At 41.4% G+C, this 22,247-nt stretch overlaps 1 protein-coding gene across 7 annotated transcripts in view; it reads right to left on the bottom strand.

Annotated features, from left to right (window-relative positions):
- The window catches only part of PCDH7 (protocadherin 7), a 447,204-nt gene extending 427,219 nt beyond the window's left edge, over positions 1 to 19,985 (bottom strand). For 4 of the 7 annotated variants that reach the window (XM_061164515.1, XM_061164517.1, XM_061164518.1 and 1 more), the window contains exon 1: positions 15,714 to 19,984. In XM_061164515.1, coding sequence (XP_061020498.1) covers positions 15,714 to 18,896 — 3,183 coding nt within the window. In that variant the 5' untranslated portion in view covers positions 18,897 to 19,984. Of the gene's footprint in view, positions 1 to 143; positions 9,588 to 15,713 lie in introns of those variants that run through there. The other 3 variants (XM_061164521.1, XM_061164514.1, XM_061164520.1) reach the window with 3 other exon arrangements.
- Between the last annotated feature and the right edge of the window lie 2,262 nt (positions 19,986 to 22,247).

Here is a 22,247-nt window from a genome sequence, read left to right as displayed (position 1 = left end):
GTGGCTCAGGGGTAAAGAATCTGACAGCCAAGCAGAAGATGTAAGTTCCATCCCTGGGTCAGGAAGATTCCTTAGAGAAGGAAATGGCAATCCACTCCAGTATTCTTGCCTGGAAAATCCCATATACAGAGGAGCCTGGCGGGCGACAGTCAGTGGGGATCGCAAAGAGGCAGACATGACTAAGGGACTAAACAACAAAAACAAACACAAAGTAGGTTTTTAATTCTTTCTAAATAAAATTTTATTCTCATATAAAGGCATTTCCCATCCTAATCAAATGGCAATTCACAAAAATTAATAAATTTGTTTTTTCCTAGTTGTATTAATAACTTACAGAACAGACTATGTGTGAAATACTTAATGAAACAAAGAACATTAAAACAAAATAACAAAAAAAGGGAAAATATATCTATGAGGTGTTCCCCAAAGAACAGAATGGGTAGAAAGAAAGTGGGAAGTGTGGACTAGTCTAATATCTATCTTCCCATTTTTTGATTTGAACTTTAAGGTTTAAGGTAGTACCATTAAAAAAAATTGGCCTGAGTGACCTAATTTCAAGAACACAGTAAAAGGTATTGAAATAGGAAGGCTGAAATATTACTGAAGCCTTTAAGAGAAGTCGGTGAATTCAATTTCATTCTACGGAACTAGTTGGCTATAAAATAGATGTGTTCCCTGTACTTGGCATATGCACATCTGGCCTCTGCAGCCAGACTGTCTGCACTTGAACCTCAGCTCGGACACTTTGCAAATTGTGGGATGATGAGCAAGTTACTCAGCTCACTCTGTGTATCACTTTCCTCATCTACAGAATGAAGACAATTACAGGTGTTCTTTGTAGGGCTGTTGTACTTATTTAATGAGATAATATATGTAAAATATGTTGACCAGTGTGTAGAACACAGCAAGTTTAGCTATTATTTTTTAATTTTTCCACTGTAATTGAATCTCCGTGGGGGAAGGGATGTTTGTCTATGTTCATTAGTGCCATTTCTCCAGTGCCTAAAACAGTACCTGCATATAATCACCTAATTGGCATAAGATAAGTATTTTCTCTCTGCAACGTTAACTGTATTACTTTTCTTTTGTAGGATATATTTATATGTATATATGCATATACATGGGCTTCCCAGGTGGCACTAGGGGTAAAGAGCCCACCTGCCAATGCAGGTAGATGTAAGAGACACAGGTTCGATCCCTGGGTCAGGAAGATGCCCTGGAGGAGGGCAGGGCAACCCACTCCAGTATTCTTGCCAGGAGAATCCCATGGACAGAGGAGCCTGGCAGGCTGCAGTCCATGGGGTCACAAAGAGTCGGACACGACTGAAGTGACTTAGCACGCACATATTCATGCATATACATATCATACATACAGATACATACATACATACATACACACAGTAGTTTCTTATGAAAGGTAAAATACTAAAAAAAAAAAGTAAGACTTTTTTGTAATGAAGTAAATTTTAATACTCCTGACCTAATAGCATTTGCACTGGTTTGGAAAAAATAGGCATTACCATCTTTTGTCCCTAATGCCCTATAGAAATGCCATCTCTGTATCTAAAACTGGTCCTTGTGTTCAACAGTTAAATACGTTGAAAAGCAGATTTAGACATGGTTTTTTAAAAATTCAGATTTAGGCTACACTTATTGCCATTTCTCTGAACAAAACAACTGTTTAACTTGCCATTTTTAATATTGGGGGTCAAATGTAAAGTTAGCTCAGAAAGTTTGTACTTCTTAGGAAAGATCTTTTCAGCTGTTATGCTCCATCGCCTAGAAATTCTGACTAAAGGACAGAAAAGAGCTTCCTTTTTCTGACGTTGATGGGTTTATCCCGTGTTATACCTAAAATATCACCATTTCATACAGCCCAATGGAGATATATATATATATACACACACATATATATATATATAGTTCCCAGGCTACTCATTATGTGTTTTATCACATGAAATTTTAATTTTATTAAGAAAATGAAAAGACACAATGGGGGTAAAAAAAATAACTTGAAGTGTCCATGGATTTGCACTGATGTACCGTGTTGCATGCACACATAATAATAGTTTGTGAAGAGTCACTCAGAGCATGGGATCGGCCTCGGTTACACGTTTGGCCATCACCAAATACTAGGGGGAATCAGACTCACTGGATCATTGTCAGACCAATTACGCCACTATGCATGAAAATCCACTGAAACTGTCCTTTGAAAGCATTATTAAGCCTATATGATTGCTGTTTCAACCGACCCCCTCCACCCCTTAACTCCTACTACTTTTTATTCGAACTTTAATGCTAATAATATACTAGATATTTTAGACTAAATATTAACATCATCATTTTAAAAAATTCTGTTACATTTGTGGAACAATTTTTGGACTATTTTATACAAATATTGATTTTACATAACTACTATACCTGCATGAACTCATACCAGTTGGCAAAATTGAAATAACTAAGATGGTATTTAATATCACCATCTGAGTCACCAGGAAAGCCCCATTTAATATCACAAATCCCTGTAAAACTGAAAACTGCAAAAAGCACTCAATGATGTGCATAAAAAGTTAGACATAATGAGCTAAAAAATGAACTTCAAATTTTATGCACATGCATACCCATTACACGTTCATATTTTTTCACAAAAGCTATAGTAATTTTTCATCAATGCCAAGAACATCTATAGGTCTGCTTTCGGAAATTGATAGGAAAAAAAGGTTCTTGTAAAATGGAAAGGTTTTAAATGGAAGGTTCTTTTAACTTCTTTACTATCAAAGTACAGACTGTATGTGGTGAATGACAAGCTCACGAAGAAACAGTGGTCCAGTCCAACGTGTTCTGCTCCAGTCAAGAATACATTCTGGTGTTCTGGCAGGACAAGATGAGCGCACATCCTTTAAGAATACATTCTGTTTCGGAGTGAATTGTGTGCCCCCAAAATTTCTATGTTGAAGACCTGACCTCCAATGTGATTTACCCGAAATTAGAATCTTTCTGAGGCTAATTTATGGTTAAATGACATCAGAAGGGTTAAGGCCTTAATCTGATAGAACTGGTTTCCTTAGAAGTAGAGAAAGGAACACTAGAGCTCTCTCTCTCTGTGAATCTGCTGGCACCTTGATCTGGGACTTCTAGCCTCTGGAACTGTGAAAATACAGATTACTGTGGTTTAAGGCACATAGTCTATGGTATTTTGTTATGGCAGCCCTTGCAGACTAACACAGACTCTGTCTTGTAAGACTGCTGGGGATACACAGCAGGTATTGTGGACTAGAACAAAATGCACACAAAAGCCTAAATAAAGAAGCACACAGATTAAAATCTATCAGGACTACTGTGTTAATGATAACTCTCAGGTTTGGAGAGAGAATTATTTTGGAGGAGAGTTGACTGCAAGTAGCTGAATGCACCTGCTTTAAATAGAGAGGATGGGACCTATGAGTTTCTGTTTTCTTTTTCCCAGGTTACATGTGTCACAAGGAGCAAATAATGGAACCTGTCTCCTGGAACTGTTAGGAGGAGTCGATGTTATAATGTGGTATAGACACCATTGCAGAGTGATTGACACAGAACTAAAGCTCAATAAATGATCATTCAGTGTTAGAGACTGTACGTGAGGAATGGAAGAAAAACTTCTAGGAAATACCGAATGGAAGAGGAAAGGACTGTTAAAAAGTAGTAAATTTATTTTAAAAGTATCAAAATGGATACAAACTATTGTGAGTCTTTCCTAAGCTACTTGCTTTGCTCCAATAAACTATTTCTTTTCCCTTTTCCCATTTAGATGTCATAGGCTCTGTAATGACTTTGGACAAAACCCAGTGTCTCCTGGTCTATGGATAGGTACACACCCTAGTTGCACCTTGATCAACATTACTTCAAAGAAATCAACCAGGATAAGAGAACATCAGAGGCTTCAAATAAGTGATTATGACAAAATAAACAAAAAGAGCCAAGAAACTGAAACCAAAAAAAAAAAAACCCTTTTCATATAATATTATAAATAGTGAAAATACTCCAAAAGCGCAAGTGCAGTTTAAGTAGGGCTTAGAGAAATTCATAGATATGGAGAAATACTATCTCAAGTTACACTAGTGTTTTATAAGTCCCAAACAGTTTATGCGACCTGCATAAACCCTGTCACATAATCAGAGCAAGGGTTATTATGTAAAATGACAGAAGATGCGTTTGAGAAGCTTTAGGACTTGATAGGACTTATACAAGGGTGCACTGGCCAGTCAGCGACAGAGTCAGGGCAAAAGGCAGATTTTCCTATCACCTTATCAGGCTTCAGTTTTCTATTTTGTCAGAGGCTGTCAAAAACCAAACCAATAAGCAGAAGTGAGGAATTTCAGGGACTCTAAACTTCAAGTCTTTCATAGCCCGACCTCCCCTCTGCAGTCAGAATTGAGAAGGGGGAAGTGTTAAAAATTCAGGTTTCTGGCACATAGTAAAGACCTTTGTCACTGCTGTTTAGTTTCTAAGTCCTGTCTGACTCTTTGTGACCCCATGGACTGTAACCCACCAGACTCCTCCTCTGTCCATGGGATTCTCCAGGCAAGAATACTGGAATGGGTTGCCATTTCCTTCTCCAGGGGATCTTCCCCACCCAGGGATCAAACCTGTGTCTCCTGCTTGGCTGGCAGATTCCCTGTCACTGAGCCACCTGAGAAGCCCTCAGTAAAGACCTGAAGTGAAAGTCAAAGTGTCAGTTGCTCAGTTGTGTCCGACTCTTTGCGACCCTAAGGACTGTAGCCCACCAGGCTCCTCTGTCCATGGGATTCTCCAGGCAAAAGCCCTAGTAAAGACCTAATAGCACTCAATTTCTGAGAATTTAATTAAATTAGGATAAGCAACAGCTACATGGCAACTATTTTGATTACAGTAGTCTAATAATAATAACAGGGAGAAGGTGAGTGTATAGCCATGCAGTGGTTGCCTTTTCCCCCCTTCTTTTCTCCTTCTTTGTTCCTCTTCTTCTCACGAAAGTACAGGGGTAGAAAGTGAATGAAGATAGAGAGCACTGATACAGCAGGCTGAAAACCAAAACCAAAACCAAACAAAACAACTAGTAGAAATGGGAGAAAATAAACACTTGACTACTTTTTAACACCAGTCTTACAGTCATATAAAACCTAGACATCTAGTGTCAGCCCTCCGGTCACAAAATCAAGGACACAAACATTTGCTTTTATCAGGACTGAATACCCTTTTTGGCTATAATCTCACCTTACTTCCTGACTCCCAGCTGGAGTCCCAGACACATGGTGCCTTAACAGAGGTCTCAGTCTTCTAAACTGGGGAAGGCTGTTCACCCTTCCTCAGGATTCTCATCAAAATCCCCATTTCTTAAGAACTATTGATCTTTGGGAGGTGCTGACCTCATTATCCGCTTAGAGCAATTGACACCCAGGTGTGCCAAAGACGGAATCAACTCCTTCAGAGGTCATTTGCAATTTAAAAGAGGCACTTCTTAGAATCTCAGGACTTCTAAGGAGTGCTTTGGAGTTGTAAGGCATTTCTCAGCTTTGCTGCCCATCAGTCTACAGGAAGGACATATCCCCTCTCCTAGACTTCTTTCCTGAGTACATCAAGTACATCTTTCTCTTTACAGATATGCTAGACTCTCATCTTTAAAAACAACTGCTCCCCAGGGAGAGTCAGAATGAAAAAGGAAAAAAATAATACATTATCAGTGAGCATAGGTTGACACAGTGAATGAATAATACTTGCAGGGATATATAAATTGATGAATACAGAGACCCATGCATTTGCATGGGCGTGCATGTATCCATATTTCCTCACAGATGAGGATCTCCCAAAAAATCCTGAAAACCCATATGTCTACACACCTCTTCACAGCCCCTCAAAATATATCAGAAGTCTACCGTGTGACCAGTGCCTCCCTCCCACATGTGCTTTAGTTTAATCTTTTTGAAGGGTTTGGTGTTTATAACACCACTAAGAAGAAGCCAGGAGGGGGAATCAGAGAATTGCTCATTTGGTACAGAAACAAGAGAGACATCCTGCAGAGAAGGCAGGGACTCGAGCCAACCCGGCAGGTAGTCCTTTATCCTGGAGACATCACCCAGCAGGGAAAGAAAATAACAACTAGGATGTTCTCAGAGTTTGAAATCAAAGAGGCCATACCACAGTTCAGTGACCTGATGTCGACGGATTTTCAGGCTCCTTAGCACTAAAGCCCAGGCCCTTTGATCTTTTGTTTGTTTCACAAATATTTAGGGGTATCTCTGGTATGCTGAGCACTCTAGCAGGCACTGGGAATCTCTTGATGGACAAGACAAACTTGGGGGCAGTCTCTCTGAGCTTCACCTACCCCTTGCCTTAAGTAGTAGTGTATTATTTTTGCACTAAAGAGTTTTGTTTTGGCCATCATTTTAATTACAAAGCCTTGCATAGTGTATAGAAGAGAAAGCAAAGCAACCCATTCTCTAGAAAATAAATGGATTACAAAAGTTATACACAACCAAGATAAGTGTTTTGCAAAATTACAGATAGAAATTCCCAGAGACATTTCAAACTGTGGAATTACTTCTGGAGGATATTGGTAGTTTTTCTAGAGAGAGCCTCAAAAATAAATGATAATCTTGGTTGCTTACTTAATTCTTGAGGTTTGTCTGTTTTTAATCTCATATGGGGCTGTTGTTTACAAAATAGGGTAGTTGATTAGATTTCACATTATCCCCACAACAGTTTTTTTGATAGTATAAAGTGTAGGTTGTGACTAGAAAAAGTTCGAAAAACTGGGCTTGTTCTAATTCTTTTGAGAAGAGTCTACCCAAGTAAGTCTAAAAATATACTGTATTCAAAAGCACAAATTTCACCACTTCCACCAACTGTTTTCAGTACTTTTGAATTCTGATTGGCTATTTCTTCTGAGACTTGATCAAGTTCTTTGCTAGTTCCATCAGGGTCCTGAAAAAGCTGTTCATTACTCCAGTTTCCTTACCTCAGAAATAATAATGGTGCTTTTCCTCAAAGATTGCTCTGAGGAGCAAACATGCATTCAATGATTTGAAACTTTAGAAGCATAGGGCAAACACAATCTATCATTTTTCTGCTCTGTAATCTTCTTTATAATACATCAATTCCATGAAGACAAAGACTTATTTTTCTTTGCATACTCAGTATCAGCTGATATTGGATGTGTTAAAGTAAATAAACTTTACTTAAATCAGTCTCTAACACCCTCATATTCCATTGCAGTGTATTGCATTGTCATTTAAAATAAAATGTCCAAATGCTAAAAGATATAAGGTGGTGGATTGCTCTGAGTCTATTTCCATTTGTCCATAGGTACCTCCCTAAATGGTAAATTCCAGTAACTGAAAAGGAGAGTGGTCAAGAGATCTGATGTAGAGAACATTTGGGAGCAGGGGGTTAGGGTAGAGGGGAAGTCTGTGCAGGGACAAGAACCAATGACAAAATGTTCAAAGCTGAAAAAAAAAAACAACAAGAAAACACCAGAGGGATGATAATAGACATCTCATAGCTTGCTGCTGTTGATTATTCTGATTCAGCTTCTAAGCACACTAAAATCCTTGGGATTATTAGTACTTTTTTGTTTTGATTTATTATGTTTTCTAACCATAACAGTAAATAGCCACTGTTTCCCATTTGGAACAATCTAAAGGGGTGGTTCTCATTCCTTTTGGGCTACTTCCAGAAGAAGACAAATTTTGTACATAGCAACCAAAAGCAGGGGCTAATGCAGGCATACAAACACAACTGAAATAAGGATTGCACAAGAAAATATTTAGCCTCACTGTATGAATGGTCTACTTGAAATTTTTCTGCTTTATTTTGCGTCTTTCGGATTATGGTAGAAATTCATAAATTGAATCACATACCCAAGTTTGCAAAATTGTGCCTCAGAATGTTCTTTGTGAAGGTATTCATAAATGTTCCCTCCATGTGGTTACACATTAGTTTATCCCAAAATTCTGGACATTTTTTTGTTGTTGTTTTTTGTCTGTAACTTGTCTTTGAGTTGATGTGATTCAGTCCAGGATTTTAAGTATACATCTAAGGAAGTTTATTACTTTAGGATGAAAAAACATAATATTTCCAAGAAGCCAAAAGTGGTAAGAAGTTTTTGTTTTTTACCAGTTTCTTACACTGGTCCTGTGCTCAAAACAAAATGAGAGATTAATGATAATTAGGTTTTATTGAAGAATTTCACTATAGTCTCAGTGATATTTCTGAAAATTTCCTTTTTGCAAAGTTAAATAACCAGCTAATAAAATAAACAACTTGAAATACATGCATTAGTGATTAAGTGTTAGTGAGCATTTCCTATCACTCTGTATATTTATGTTGTCCCAATATTTTTTTTCCTTTAAAGGCTTTTATATTGACAATAATTCACCAAAAAATTCTCAAGAATCTGGAATTCTTGGTCAGTATCTCAAAACTTGGGGAAACTTTAATAGGGCAGATGGTATGATAAATATATTACAAAATTATCAAAGTTTATATATGGAACACTTATTTTAGGCACACAAACACATACAACATGACAAATAGAGACATAAATATATAAACAGAGAGTTAGAGGGAACATGCAGAGAATTCTTGACTTACCTAGAAAATTACTATTTGTATAGCTAAAATTCAGCTACTTGCTTTCTCAAAAATTTATAACATGCTGAATTCTCAGAAGCTGCTTGAACTTATGTTACCTGACATCAAATAGAATAGTCTTCTGATAAACGAAAGCTACTTCCTTCTGAATATGATCATGGTGACTTCTGTGAATCTAACTCAAAGGTTCTAAATTTTCTTAAGAAATTTAACAACAACAACAAAGTCGTGAAAATTCTACAGATATTTTGGTCAATATTTCAAGATTAGGGAAAAAACAACCCATTGGCAGTGCCTGTGGTAAGCACAAAATAAATCTCTCAAATTTGTCTTGGAGAAAATATTTGTTAGAAATGTTGCTCAAAGTCTTTGCATATAACCTGTGGGAGCACATACAAATACACACAGTGGCATTTAGAAATATACACCCAGAATGCGCAAGAGACACTATCCTTCACTCTAGCAGAACTATCTCCCTGGGCTGGAAAAGGCTTTGAATATGTAACACTTTAAAACTATTGAGTAATTTAGGATTTTATTCATAGTCATTATTTAATATATTATAGACAGAGACTTCATAGACTTAATTTTCCTTGGTTTACACAAAGCCAAAGTCTTAAAATCATTGCTGAAATACACTTTTAGATTTTTTCTTAAAGACTTCATTATTAAATTCTGCTAACTACCTCTCTGAGAATGTAGTTCCTGGTAACTGACACTCACTAATAGCATATTTCTTTATTAATACTCTTTCTTTTTTACGTTTATTTATTTCAATACTATTTTTCCTTAAATGAGAAAAAAAATTAAAAATCAAATGCATAACAAATGGAACAAGCAGTGATTGGCTGACACCCCACGGCCAAGGGCAGGCTCCAGCAGCTTTCGAAGTAGCAAGGTCATCAGAGTATGGTGCATAATGGAGCATCATATTTGAGTGGAATTCAGCCAAACACAGTAATGTATGGATGTAGACGCATCTGAAAGAAGGAAAATAAAGATTTATGCAGGTAAAAAAAAAAAAAAAAAAGAAAAAACTCTGAAGAAATTTCCCCAATGGCTTATGCCCCAAACTGGAATGTTATGGTGGAGGTTTTGGAGCAGAGAATTTTTATTTGCAAATTATGCATTTGTAAATAATAAATACATTCAGGTGGGAAAAAGTCAACTCAGATGAATCCTACTTGGAAGCTGTAATCGTTTTAAGTTGTTGTTGTTTATAAACAGCATTAGAGTTCAATACAAACATCACTAAATTCCTGAAAATAACCCTTTATCTGCCTTTAGAACATTAATTCACCAGAAGTGATAATTAAGATTAGTTTTAGTGGTTTCAGCTCAATTCTTCTTGGAATGTGATTTCTCTCACAACACTAATGCTAAATAAAGCACTGTGTAATGTTCCGAAACAGAGTCGCTGCTTTAGGAAAGATTCTAAGGGCTTTTAAAATAAATAAGATAGAAAAGCAAAGCTGACTCTCTCTCTATGTATGTGCGTATATATATACACACACACACACACATATATATGTATATATATATATATATATATGCACAAAGATTCTACTATTTGTATAGAGTCATACATGTAAATAAATGGATGATGAGCTTTGCTATAGCCTAGAATTCAGTTATATACAAGTTAAAAATAAAACTCTTAACAATTATCATACTAAATTTTCTATATATAACCTCTACTACCATCCTCTTCTAGGAAAAGGAATGATGTTAAAATATTTGAAAGCATTGGTGGCTATGATAAAGCAATGGTTTTGTTACATTTTATTTAGATTTCAAAACAGTATGGGTTTTACTTTTGAAATTAATAAATTGACCAATTTATATTTTACCGATAGGTTAAATTTAGAATAGAAAAAGCTAGATTGGTAAACTGCCTATCAAGGAAGCAATTCAATTGAAAAATAACAAAATGGCACTTTCTTTAAAAAATTAGAGGAAAAAAATAGTTCACAATTGTGTGTTAAGGAGTAACAAGTAAAGTGCATCTGCAAAGTTGGCAAAATGAAACAGTGTAGAAGCCAAAAGAATCATCACTATTGATGGAAAAAGTAAAAGATCATCCCAGTTAGAATGCATAGAAAGTTTTTTTCATAAACAATGTATAGAAAGCTTTATTCATTTCCATTACAAATATGTTTTTATTGAGGATATACTAAATGCTATATAGGAGCTTATGTCTACTGTCATTGTTCTGCTAAAATGAAAAATTCTCTCAACTTATTGAATATATGTTCTAAACCATGTTAAGTTACTTTAATGAATGCCATTAATTGCTATCTTATTTAAGGGGGAAAAACTATGAATTTGTTAAAAATCTATAAAATTTGGAATACAATTTCCCCAATAATTTTACAGACAAAAACTAGAACCCAAAGCAGAATTATATACTAGTGTAAAAAAACATGTTTTGATAGCCAAATATATAGTTATACCTACATAAGAAAACCTCAAGAGATTTCTGTCACTATTGAAATACATACAGAAAAAGTTACAGAAATTTAATTTTTTTTTCCTACTGGTAGAATAATTTAAAAAAAAGAACCCTGGACTCTGCATTCCATGAGTTGGACTCTAGTCCACATTATATCCCTGATAATCTTACGATCTCAGTCAAACTAACTTTCAAACTAAGCCTCAGTTTCTCCTACAAAGTGAGGAGATTGGTTTGGTTAATATCTTTTAATGGTAAAATGTGACATCTCTAGAAATTTTGACATTAAATATTTGATAATGATATATTTTATGTCAGCTTTGTGTGTGTTTAAAGTTTAAGTCTTTTCTACATACCAATGTATGAATATCACAGTAAATAAGAGCCTAATGGCACCATAGTTAGTTTACATGAATATATCTGTGTGTGTGTCTGTATGGGTGTGTGTGAGAGAGCAAGAGAGAGAGAGAGATTATGATACATATTTATCACAGGAGCATGCTTTTCCACATGAGGTATGTACTTACTCAAAGATAAAAGAAAATAAGAAAGAATGCTTTTGTTACAGTTGTCCAGCTGCATGATTTACTTACAATTATTAAATTGACTTTGTGGTCTTAAGTCAAAGTCATTAATTGACTTAGGAGAAGTTTGGGATAAGGTTCAAATGGTCATACCTGGACTTCAAAAAAAACTGTATATTCACTGCAGGTCAAATCAGTAAATGACCCTTTCCTTGATTCACAGACATCCAGAAAGCCAAGAACTGTTTAGTAGATAGCTCCTGACTAAAGACACTGTCTAACTTTCATCAGTCACTAGCCTCTTGTCTATGATTTCAGGCCATATGTAACAGAAATCCCACCATATGCAGATTCATTCTGCCTCTTCAAAGTGTCCTTGGTCATAGATAGCAGAACCATATTGTAGAAGTAATGCTTATGGAGTTAAAGCAGAAAGCTGTGGGTTGGCATCACCATGCAAATGCATTTCTACTATAATACATATGGTATAATATACATTCACAAATAAATCGATACTCAGGTTTCTTATGCTTAGAACTGTAATAGATGATGGCAAGTCATTTCTTGCTTCCAAAATCTAAGTAATTAAAAAAAATAATGTCCGCCATATCTTTAAAAGTATACAATGGATATATTGAACACAAATTGATCAATTAAAGGGAACATTATTCTGACTATATTCAGCAGTTCTTTTAGGCAAAGGAAACTGTCATTGCAGTCAATATGAATTTTTCTTGACTATTTCAGGATCAGCTACAAATAGAGTTTTAAGTTAATGTTTATTCAAGCTGTATCCTCTATCTGCTTGCCAAAAATAAAGTACATTACCTTCCATTTACTAAATAAAATAAAATTTTTACTTGCCAGTGCATTATCTAAATAACATCATGGCAAAGATAAGCTCAACAGGAGTTGAAAATAATATGCAAAGTAGGAACTATAGCTCTATACTGTCTATTAATCTTTTGAAATTATATTATTTTTAAGACAATTGAAAAATACTTAACACATAGTAAAATGAATAGAAAACAGAATGCTTCTGCTTTCATTTTACAAATCAAAAGCACAGTTGAACTTCCAGGTCACAAAACTTTAACAACCACCAAGGCCAGATTTACCAAGTAAAGGAAGAATGGAATGAAAAGGTGGATACTTAATGCTGTCAGTGATCCCCATTTTTCTCAATTAGACACATTATTTAGTTGAGAACAAGGGCTCTTGTTTGACTTGCAAAGGCCTGAACTATGAAAACCTGGGCTACATCATCAAATGTGCGGATTTCTGAAATAATTCCAGTATCTCTGCAACACATTATCTCCCAGATTCTGTCCAAGAGTAACTATAGGAGATTGATTTGACTGTCTCTAGAACCCATGAAAACAAACAAAAGAGAGGAGGGGACATTTTTTACAAACTTTCATTTCTACAAAGCTGTTTATCTCATTATAACCTAACCATTAAGAGAACTTAAGAGCAACACTTATTCTCATGAAGATAATAACACTGGAATAGACATCATTTTCATTGTATCACAAATAAGGAACTATAATAAGGCAATTCAGAAAAATTATAAATTAAAAAAGGCTTTATGTCAGATAAAATCTTCTATTTTTTAATTAATCCCTACCATATTAAATTTAAAAACGGCAACTCTCAAGATTTTCTTTACATAAATTCAGCATTAAAGGGGAGAAATTATAAGAAAACTCTGAATTAAAAAAAAAAGTTCCGGTTTAATCAAAGAAAATACATTTTGGTTATATTTAAAAAGGCAATATCTTTTTAAAATAAATATAGAAAATCATCTATCTACAGCACAAACAAAAATGAGAACAAAAAAGATCTCATTATGCCAGATGTCAAAACAGAATGTAAATTTGTAAATGGATCCCTTGTCTCCTGACAGCAATACTGAGTAGATGAAGCATATCAATTACTATCACTAATTACATTAAGGGGAATGTATTTCATTTGCCTTTATTTCATTTTAGATCAGTTGTTTATTGTGGTTAAAACTTTATACATATTTCAAGTGCTTAACAACATACACGTTTTTCAAAGTTACTTTTGGCAAACAGCATGGTTTATTTGAATGGCTTTGTAGGTGTTCTCTTCTGATGTATGGACTTCCTTGTTCAGTTAAGAGACTAACACCATACATTAGTTTATTTATAAGCATATCACTTTGCCTTTTAGACAGGATGCCACCACACTCTTGATATTGGCTGTTTTAAATATTCAAGAATATAGAGCTAACCCTATTTGCTGAGTCAAACAGAACATAGGAGGTAGTTGTATAAAATATCTATAAATCTGCCACTTGATATGTCCACTCAAAAGTTTAAGATTACATAATTTAGAATGCAAATGTTAGTCAACCACAGGAGACAAAGTCCTTTTAAGATCACAGTAAAGTACGTATTCTGCATAAAGATCTTTTCACATGCTTTCTCAATTTGTTAAGACAAATTACCATTTTCTAAAGAAATCTCTACAAATCTCTATTTGTGGGTTCTATAACTAATGTTATAAAAGTGCTGTTACTTTTAACTGGAATCTTCCTTGTTTATAAAACAGATAAAAGCACCAAAAACAAAATAGAAATCTGCCTCTAATTCTAGGTAAAGCGATAACAAACATACTTTCCACTTAGCATATTTCAGTTTAAAGGAAATAAGACTCCAGTACTTGAAAAGACATCTTTTTAAAAGTCATTTAATTCAATGTAGTTCAAACCTGTGTTTTCTTGGATTGCATTGGTAACTGGATATAAAAGTATAATGTCTATTTCTCCTTATCCAAATAGCTACAATAAAGGACTATACATCAAAAACAGTTCTTTATAAAGCTTATTTTTAAAATTATAGAAAACAATAAGAAATTAATATTTATCTCTTTTCTATACCTTTAATGAGCCCATCAATAACATCTTCAGTGAGGCTATAAAATAAACTTTTTACATTGCCTTAATTATTTTAAGATCACACATTCCACATGCAAAACATACTTAATAGAACACTCTTTATCAGAGATTGCTTGACAGACATAAATGTTTCCTGAAATGTTCTGGCGGTAAGAAATATGTGACATTTTATTAGCAGAGTTGCTACAGCTTTAGATACAGAAGTTTCCAAACGGTGTTCATTTGTTGTATGTCAAATGTTGATGGGTGAGAAAAGTAAACTTTGGGAGTTATACACTCACACACGCATTACACAAAACAAAACTTTCAAAAATAAATTATATATTTTCTGAAGTTCACCTCAGAATATACTTTGCCTTTTTTTTTAGTTTCCACATTTCACTGAGAAACAACTGTGTCAAATATTCCATATAACCTTTATAGTCGCAATATATCACAATGCATACCAAAATATTCTCACACACACTACACCAAACATGAACATTTTTGTTACTTGGCTTAAATAATACATGATTCATGCAATTTACTTTTGCTTATGAACTTTTCATACCAAATACATATACTACAAATGCCAACTGCATATCTTCATAAAAACCTAACTGTATAGATACTGAAATATTAAAATGTAGTTTTTTATGGCATTTACATATCATTAAATATTTTTAAGTCAGCATTTTTGTCAAAGTAGTCAGCATTTCAATATCTCAGACTTGGTACTTCATTTGCATGAATCAGCATCTGCTTATCTGTAAAATTCTGCATAATATATAACGTAGCTAAAACTTTTTTAGTGTCCAATTTGCATAGACAACAGTAGTAACCTTAGAAATTTTGCCTTTGGATAAAATTATCCACTTAGTAGTACAAAAGAAAAGAATTTTAGGTTAAAACCAGCCATCCAGACAATTCACACATATTTATCTGGAAACAAAAAAATGTAGGATGAATTAGAATTGTCAGATACCAAGAGAAGCGTAAAACACCACTTACAGTGTTTTCTTCTGTAGCTTAGTAAACTCTGGTATAAGGTGCAAACTATAGTGGTGTACCTTTTGTAAATGGCCTCTACTAAATAAGTGGTATTAGAATTACACCAACATCAATTTCCTGCTATTAAAATTTTAACTAATAGCTTGAAGAGAGAAGACAAGACTTTGCAGAAGATGCCCTGTCTTAGATATTTAAATATATGTGGGATGCATCTTACCTGTTTGCTGTATTTGTTATTGGTTTGACAGCTGTACTCAGAACAGTGATCTGATCCAATTGAAATGTTGTCTCCTGCTCCCACAAATGTATTAGCTGGTGGTAAATCTTGTACGGCCTGGTGTTTTTTTCCTGCAGTTGGTGACTGGGGGTGAAGCTGGACAGTAGGCAAGGGGGAACTAGATTTGTAATGCCTGGCCAGGTCAGGACTGCCAGGCCCACCATTAACAGATCGGTATCGGCCCATGCTTGGGCTGTCTGACAGCTTCTCATTGACACTATCATACCTCTGTCCATTTGGTTTAGAAGCTTCTACAGTGACAATGCTGCTGTAGAGTGGCTGCTTAGATTTTTTGTTTTTCTTGTCCTTTTTAGGCTTTTTAGATTTGTCATGCTGTTGGGGTGTAAAAAAGTCTTCATGATCTTTCTTGCCAGCTTCATAGCCATTTTTATTTTTGGACCGGCAATATCTTGCCATCACTACAATTAGGATGATTAGAATCACAGTCATAATTCCAGCAACCACCCCAATGACAATACTGAGTCTCTGTTTGCTAATTTCATAGCTTGGGTCACCAGCTATATCCTGGGTGAGGGGGGTGTGCAAACTTCTGGCTATCTGGGAGTCAATCACAGTTGCATTAGAAACACTTTCATTGACAAACACATGCACCAGAGTCGTGGTAGACTGGGAAGGCTGCCCACTGTCATTCACTTGCACCACCAACCTGTGCAAACCATAATGCTTTTGGGTGAGTTTTCCCACTAAGGAAACCACACCACTGGTGGAATCAATCTCAAACAGCTTGAAGGGATTCCCTCCCACAATGCTGTAGTTAAGGTCTGCATTGATGCCATCATCACTGTCTGTTGCCAACACTGTAGCAACTACTGTCCTGACGTTACTTGAAGGTGGCAGTAAAGTGTAGGAAATATTTCTGGGGAGGGTGACAGTGGGAGCATTGTCATTCTCATCCATCACAAAGAGAGAGACCGTGGCTGTTGCAGATCTGGGAGGCTCTCCCCCATCCACAGCTTTGACTCTGAAAGTGTATGTGGTCTGATGTTCTCTGTCAAAAGACATCGTGGAGTAAATAGTCCCCGTGTCATTTTCAATGGAAAAAATGTTACTGTTCTCCTCTATGTACAGGCTCATCTCTGCATTGCGCCCCTTGTCAGCATCCATCACTGTGACCATTCCCACGGGGCTGTTGGGCTGTAAATTTTCCTTCACATAAAAGGTAAAGACGTCCTGCATGAACTTAGGGTCATTGTCATTCTTGTCAGCCACCTGAACAATCACTGTCGTGCTACCCTGCAGCACGGGGACGCCTTTGTCTCTGGCGTTAACTTTAAACTCATACCTGTCAGTCTGCTCGCGGTCCAGCACGGTATTGACGAGGATGTCCCCAGAATCGGGATCGATGGCAAAGATCCCCATCACGGAAGAGTCCAGCGAGTAGGCGATTTCCGCGTTTTTCCCACTGTCCGCGTCTGTAGCCAGCACCGTGGCTACCCTCTCTCCGGGGATGTTGTTCTCAGGAAAGTACACCTCCACCACCGACTGCCCAAAGACAGGCGGGTTGTCGTTGGTGTCTCCCACCTTGACAATCAGGGAGTTGTTGCTGGAGAGACTGGGGCTGCCCGAGTCCACCGCCACTATGACCACGTTGAACTCCTTGGTGGTCTCATAGTCCAAAGGGGCCGAGGTGTGCAGGAAGTACTTTTTCTTGTTCTGGTCGCCCTCCGTGTCACTGGCCGGCTTGAGCTGGAAGGGCACGTCGCCCACCACGGTGCAGGTGACCACTCCATTCTCGCCTTGGTCTCGATCAGACACCTGTACCAGGGCGATGGGGGTGTCCACCAGAACGTCCTCGGCCACGTTGGCCACCCCGTCCTTGAGTGGGATACGCCCGATCTTGCGGATTTCAATGGACGGCACGTTGTCGTTCTCGTCCTTGATATTAAGGACCACCGTGGCTTTGTCTGTTTTGGGGGGCTGCCCGCGATCGCGGGCCATGACCGTGAAGCGCAGCTGGTTCACTTCCTCGCGGTCTATACGGTGTAGGACACTGAGCCAGCCGGACGTCTCGTCTAGGCGCAGCAGCCGCCGCACGGACTCGGTAGCCGCCCCGAACACGTACTCGATCTGCCCGTTGACCCCCACGTCCAGGTCGGCGGCACGCAGCTGCAGGATGGGGGTCCCCGGGGCGCTATTCTCGGCCAGGTCAGCCTCGTACACGCTCTTCTCGAAGCGGGGGCTGTTGTCGTTCACGTCGGTGATGAGCACCCGCAGGATGGCCTGGGAGGAGCGAGGCGGGTCGCCACCGTCGCGCACCCTCAGGGTCAGCTCGTAGGAGTCGCGCTGTTCGCGGTCCAGCGCCCCCTTCACGATCAGCTGCGGCTGCTTTTCGCCATCCGGGGTGTCGGCCACCTGCAGTTCGAACACGCTGCTGCGTCCGCCCGGGCTGGTCCCGCCGCCGCCTTCTGGCGCGTCCAGCCGCCGCTTGGAGCCCCCGGGGCCGCCGCCGCTCCCGCCGTTCCCGCCGCCCCCGGGGTAGGGGGCGCTGTCGGCAGGCCCGGCGCGCCGGCCCTCGCCGCCGCCGCCGCCGCCGCCGCCGCCCCCGGGCTCCTGCAGCAGCTCGTAGCGCTCAATGCCGTTGCGGCCGAAGTCCCGGTCGGTGGCCGTAGGCAGCAGGTAGAGAGTGCCCACCGGCCGGTTCTCCTCCACCGTGAGCGTGAGCACGGGTGACGGGAAGGTGGGCGTATTGTCGTTGATGTCGAGCACGATGACCCGACCCTCGAACAGGTCCACCCAGCTCTGCGAGGGCCCGATCACCGACACCTCGAAGTCCAGGAAGCACTCGTTCTCGTCGAAGATCATCTGACACTGGGGCAGTTTCTCGCGGTCGATGCGCCGCTCGCTGGTACTCAGCTCGCCGGTGAGGTTGTCGATCTTCAGGTACTCTGAGCCCGACTCGAGGCTGAAAGTCACCTCACCGGAGCCGGTCACGATGCCCAAGTCTGAGGCGACGTTGCCGATGCGGACGTCTGCTGGGCCCTCCTCCGCCAGTCGGTACCGGAGGAGTTGCTTGGCCGCCGCTAGGCTAAGCGAGAGCGGAAAGAGGAGACAGCAGCCCAGACACCAGGCGCGCGCCCATCCCATGGTCCGCATCCTCAGCATCTTCTCCTGCTGCTGCTGCTATTGCTCCTTCTAATTACGGCCCCTCGGCGCCCCCCTCCTCTGGGGCCCCTGGCCTGCCCTCCTCCCAGTCCTCTCCCCTCTCCGGGAAGGGAAGAAGCAAGAGGGAACGTAGGGAGGGGGCAAGAGCGGCGTCCAGAGTCGGCCAGGGGGGACCAGCGATAGATCCTTCTTTTTTTTTTTTTTTTTTTTTCTCCTCTTGCTTCTTCCGAAAGTTATTGTTTCATAATTTATGCAATGGGTGCTAATCGCCCGCTAGCCAGCCGCCTTTCAGTCGCAGTACTCACAGTTCACGGGACACTGCGCGCCGCGGGCTCGGCGCCCCCCCCAGAGTCATCCCCGCAACCGGCAGAGGAACCCGGGCTCCCGTCACCGCTCAGTCGGATGGGGCTGGAACCGCTCCGGCAGGCGGGCGGTGGAGCCGGGAAGCGGCCGGGAGCGAGCCTGCAGCCTCCCCCGCCTGCCAACCCCGCTCGTCTTTGCTGCTACTCGAGTTGAGTCCAATTCCCGTTCCAACCACTCACTCCAGACCCAGCTTCTGCGCCGGCTGCCCAGGCAAACGTGAGTCGCTTCCTGCAAGAGGTGCTAGGGCCAGCAACAAGCCAATCTCAACTCCGTCTCCGCTCAGGCAGCGGGGGAGCCAGTCAACAGATTGGGAATGAAAAATCCCGGCAGGTCGCTTCGGGCACCGTGCAGTGGAGACGTCTCGAGTCACACGGCCGTTCGCGTCCGGGTCCCCTCCGTGCGCGGAAAAGCAGCCCGAGCCATCTTCAGAGACGCCCTGAGTGTCGGTCCCGTCTCACCCAGAGAGCTCGGGTTTCTCTTTTTTCTTAACAACTCTGCGCAAGGTCATTAGTCTCGAAGCCGCCGCCTGAAACCGCAGCAGCCGTTCGCCCGCGGGGGTGAAGGCTGAGCCGTGCGCACCGCGCGGTGCCCAAGTTTGGGTTCGCAGCCGCAGAGTCCGTGTCTTTCCTCACCTGCATTCGGCCCGCATGTCAGAGCACTGGGATCTGCAGCGCTGTGCGCGATTCAGGGAGGAGATTGCAGCCTCTCTCTCTCCCCGCTCTCTCTCCCTCTCGATCCCTCCCCTCCCTCTCTCCTCCTCCTCTCTCCTCCCTCCTCCCGTTTCCCCTTTCCCCTTCTCCCACTCCTCTCTCCCTCACGCTCCCTCTCCTTTCTCCCAGTCCCAATACTGGCTACTCGAGCTGAACTTGATCCCTTTGCAGTTCAAAGGTGAGCAAACCAGGCTCCGTGCGCAGGCGACGCTGGCCTGGCCAAAGACCCCAGCCGGGCTCCCCCAACGGCAATTAACAAAGATGCCCAATTCTGTCCGGATTTCCGAAGAAAAGCACAAGGCACGGGGTGGGGGGAGGTGGAGTCAGAGACAGCTGCCAAGTAGCTTAAAAAAAAAAAAACAGTTTGCCAAGGGGAGAAAAAGTGCCAGTCGGTTGTTGCCTCGGAAGTGCCCTGGCACGGCGGGTGAATTCCGCAGTTGTCTCGTCCCCTCTGGTGTCTGGGAGAGTCTGGTGCTCGCGCTCCCGCCGCCCCTTTGGCTGCCGCGGCTCTAAGACACTGAATGGCAAGTGGGAAGCTCCAGCTCACCCGCCGCGAGCCGGAAACCCCCAAGTTTGCCCAAAGTGATGGTTGCTGCTGGGCGCTCTCTGCCTTGCTTGCGGCTCAAGCTTGTCCCCGACGCTACTGCGGCGGCCGTAGCAGTGGAGCCGTGGAAACTACACACTCTCAGAAAAGGAGGGAGGAGGGCAGGGGGGGGAGGGAGACAGGAGGGAGCACTAGCCGACCGCCCCGCTCCGGAAAGCCCAGCTTCAGCTCCGGGGCCCACTCCAAGTGTGCGCAATCCTAACAAGTCCCCCTTAAGCCAAAGCTTGTCCCTCTCCCTCCCCAGCGAGTGCAGCCGCTGCCTTCTGGGGGAACTTGCTTTCCCTCCCCGAGGCTGGTAAATTTCCTTCTCGCTCTGGCTAACGCCGAGAGCGTGTGTGAGAGCGCCGAACATGTGTCAGCAAACGTTTCTCCTTCCCCTTCTCAGAGTATGTTCTTCATCCCTGCCCCCCACCCACTGTCTCTGCTTCGCGAATTAGCTTCTTGGTTAAAGCTTGGTCAGCTGTGGCTTCGGGGACCCAGCGTGTGGCCAGGGATCTACGCGGGTGTTCTGAGAAACCATGATGGGCTGCAGTCGTTAAGAAAGAACAGCGAACTCCTGGGAGAGTGGGAGAGCGATCCTTTTTTGGGAGCGCAGAGTTCGGAGGGCTGAGGTTTGGGGAGGGGGAGGGTGCTCTGTCTTTGTTTAAATGCTTGGCATTCCTGTCGCTGTGCTTGCTTACGGGGTAGACCGTGTGTGCGCGCGCCTGGGGAATAAACACATGTTGGAAGCCTCGATATTATTTTCTGAGCAGAAACCTGCAGCTTTTAGTAACTGGCAAAGTGTAGCGTCACCTATCTGGATAAAAGGGAAATAAACTTTAATGTCAACTTTGTGTACCAAACTGTCCCTAGCTCCTTTTCTCTCCTTCTTTTGACTTTGTGCCACTGGAACGTAGATGGTGTTCCCCCAAGCGAGGCTTCCCCAGTTTTCAGACAAGGCCACCGCAGCTCGCCTCATCGAATTTCAAGTCTGGTCGCGTTTTCCGAACTATAGACATTTACTCTTCATTTATTTCAGCGGCAGTTAAACAAGGGGGCCTAGCCAGGATTAGGGGGGCTTGAGGTGGGTACTTGGAGGGAATTCTTACCATCTCAAAAAAAGAACGGGGGCTGCTACTAGGTTTTGGTTAGTCCTCAGCCGGTTTGCTCAATTTAAAGGCATTAAAGGTCCTCCACTTAAAGGAAAATTTAAAGCGAAAAGAAGAAAAGAGAAAGAAATACGTCCAGAGTAGGTACTCTGCCTTTACGATACCTCTGTGAGGCGGCGGAATGATTTAAAGACAAACACCAATAAAGTCTTTGAGCGGACATAGCGCGCGGTTATTTAGGCGGGCGCAGCCAGCAGGAATGCGGGGAGAGGCGGCAGAGATTTCCAAGCATTCCCGATGGGGGATCGTAGAGGTGCGGAGGATGGAGCAATCGTGGTGTGTGCCAGGGGGATGGCGAGTATTTTCCAGACTGCTAAAACATCAGCGCTCCGGAGGTAGTGGCTCCTCCTCTGAGGCCAGGCCGGGAATCCGGCCTTTCCACCCGCCTCCCCACCCCCGGTCCCTCCACCTCCTACCCCTCGCAGGCACCGGAGCCTCTCAGCTCTATATCTGCAGCATCAGCGAGAACTGCTCGGCGCGCAGACTCAGTGCGCACCGCCGCAGTCTCGAGCCGGGGGGCGGGGGC

Source organism: Dama dama, chromosome 17 (assembly GCF_033118175.1).
Source record: "Dama dama isolate Ldn47 chromosome 17, ASM3311817v1, whole genome shotgun sequence".
Classification (NCBI taxonomy): domain Eukaryota; kingdom Metazoa; phylum Chordata; class Mammalia; order Artiodactyla; family Cervidae; genus Dama; species Dama dama.
The sequence above is the reverse complement of the archived record's forward strand: the minus strand, read 5'-3'. Positions and strand labels throughout refer to the sequence as shown.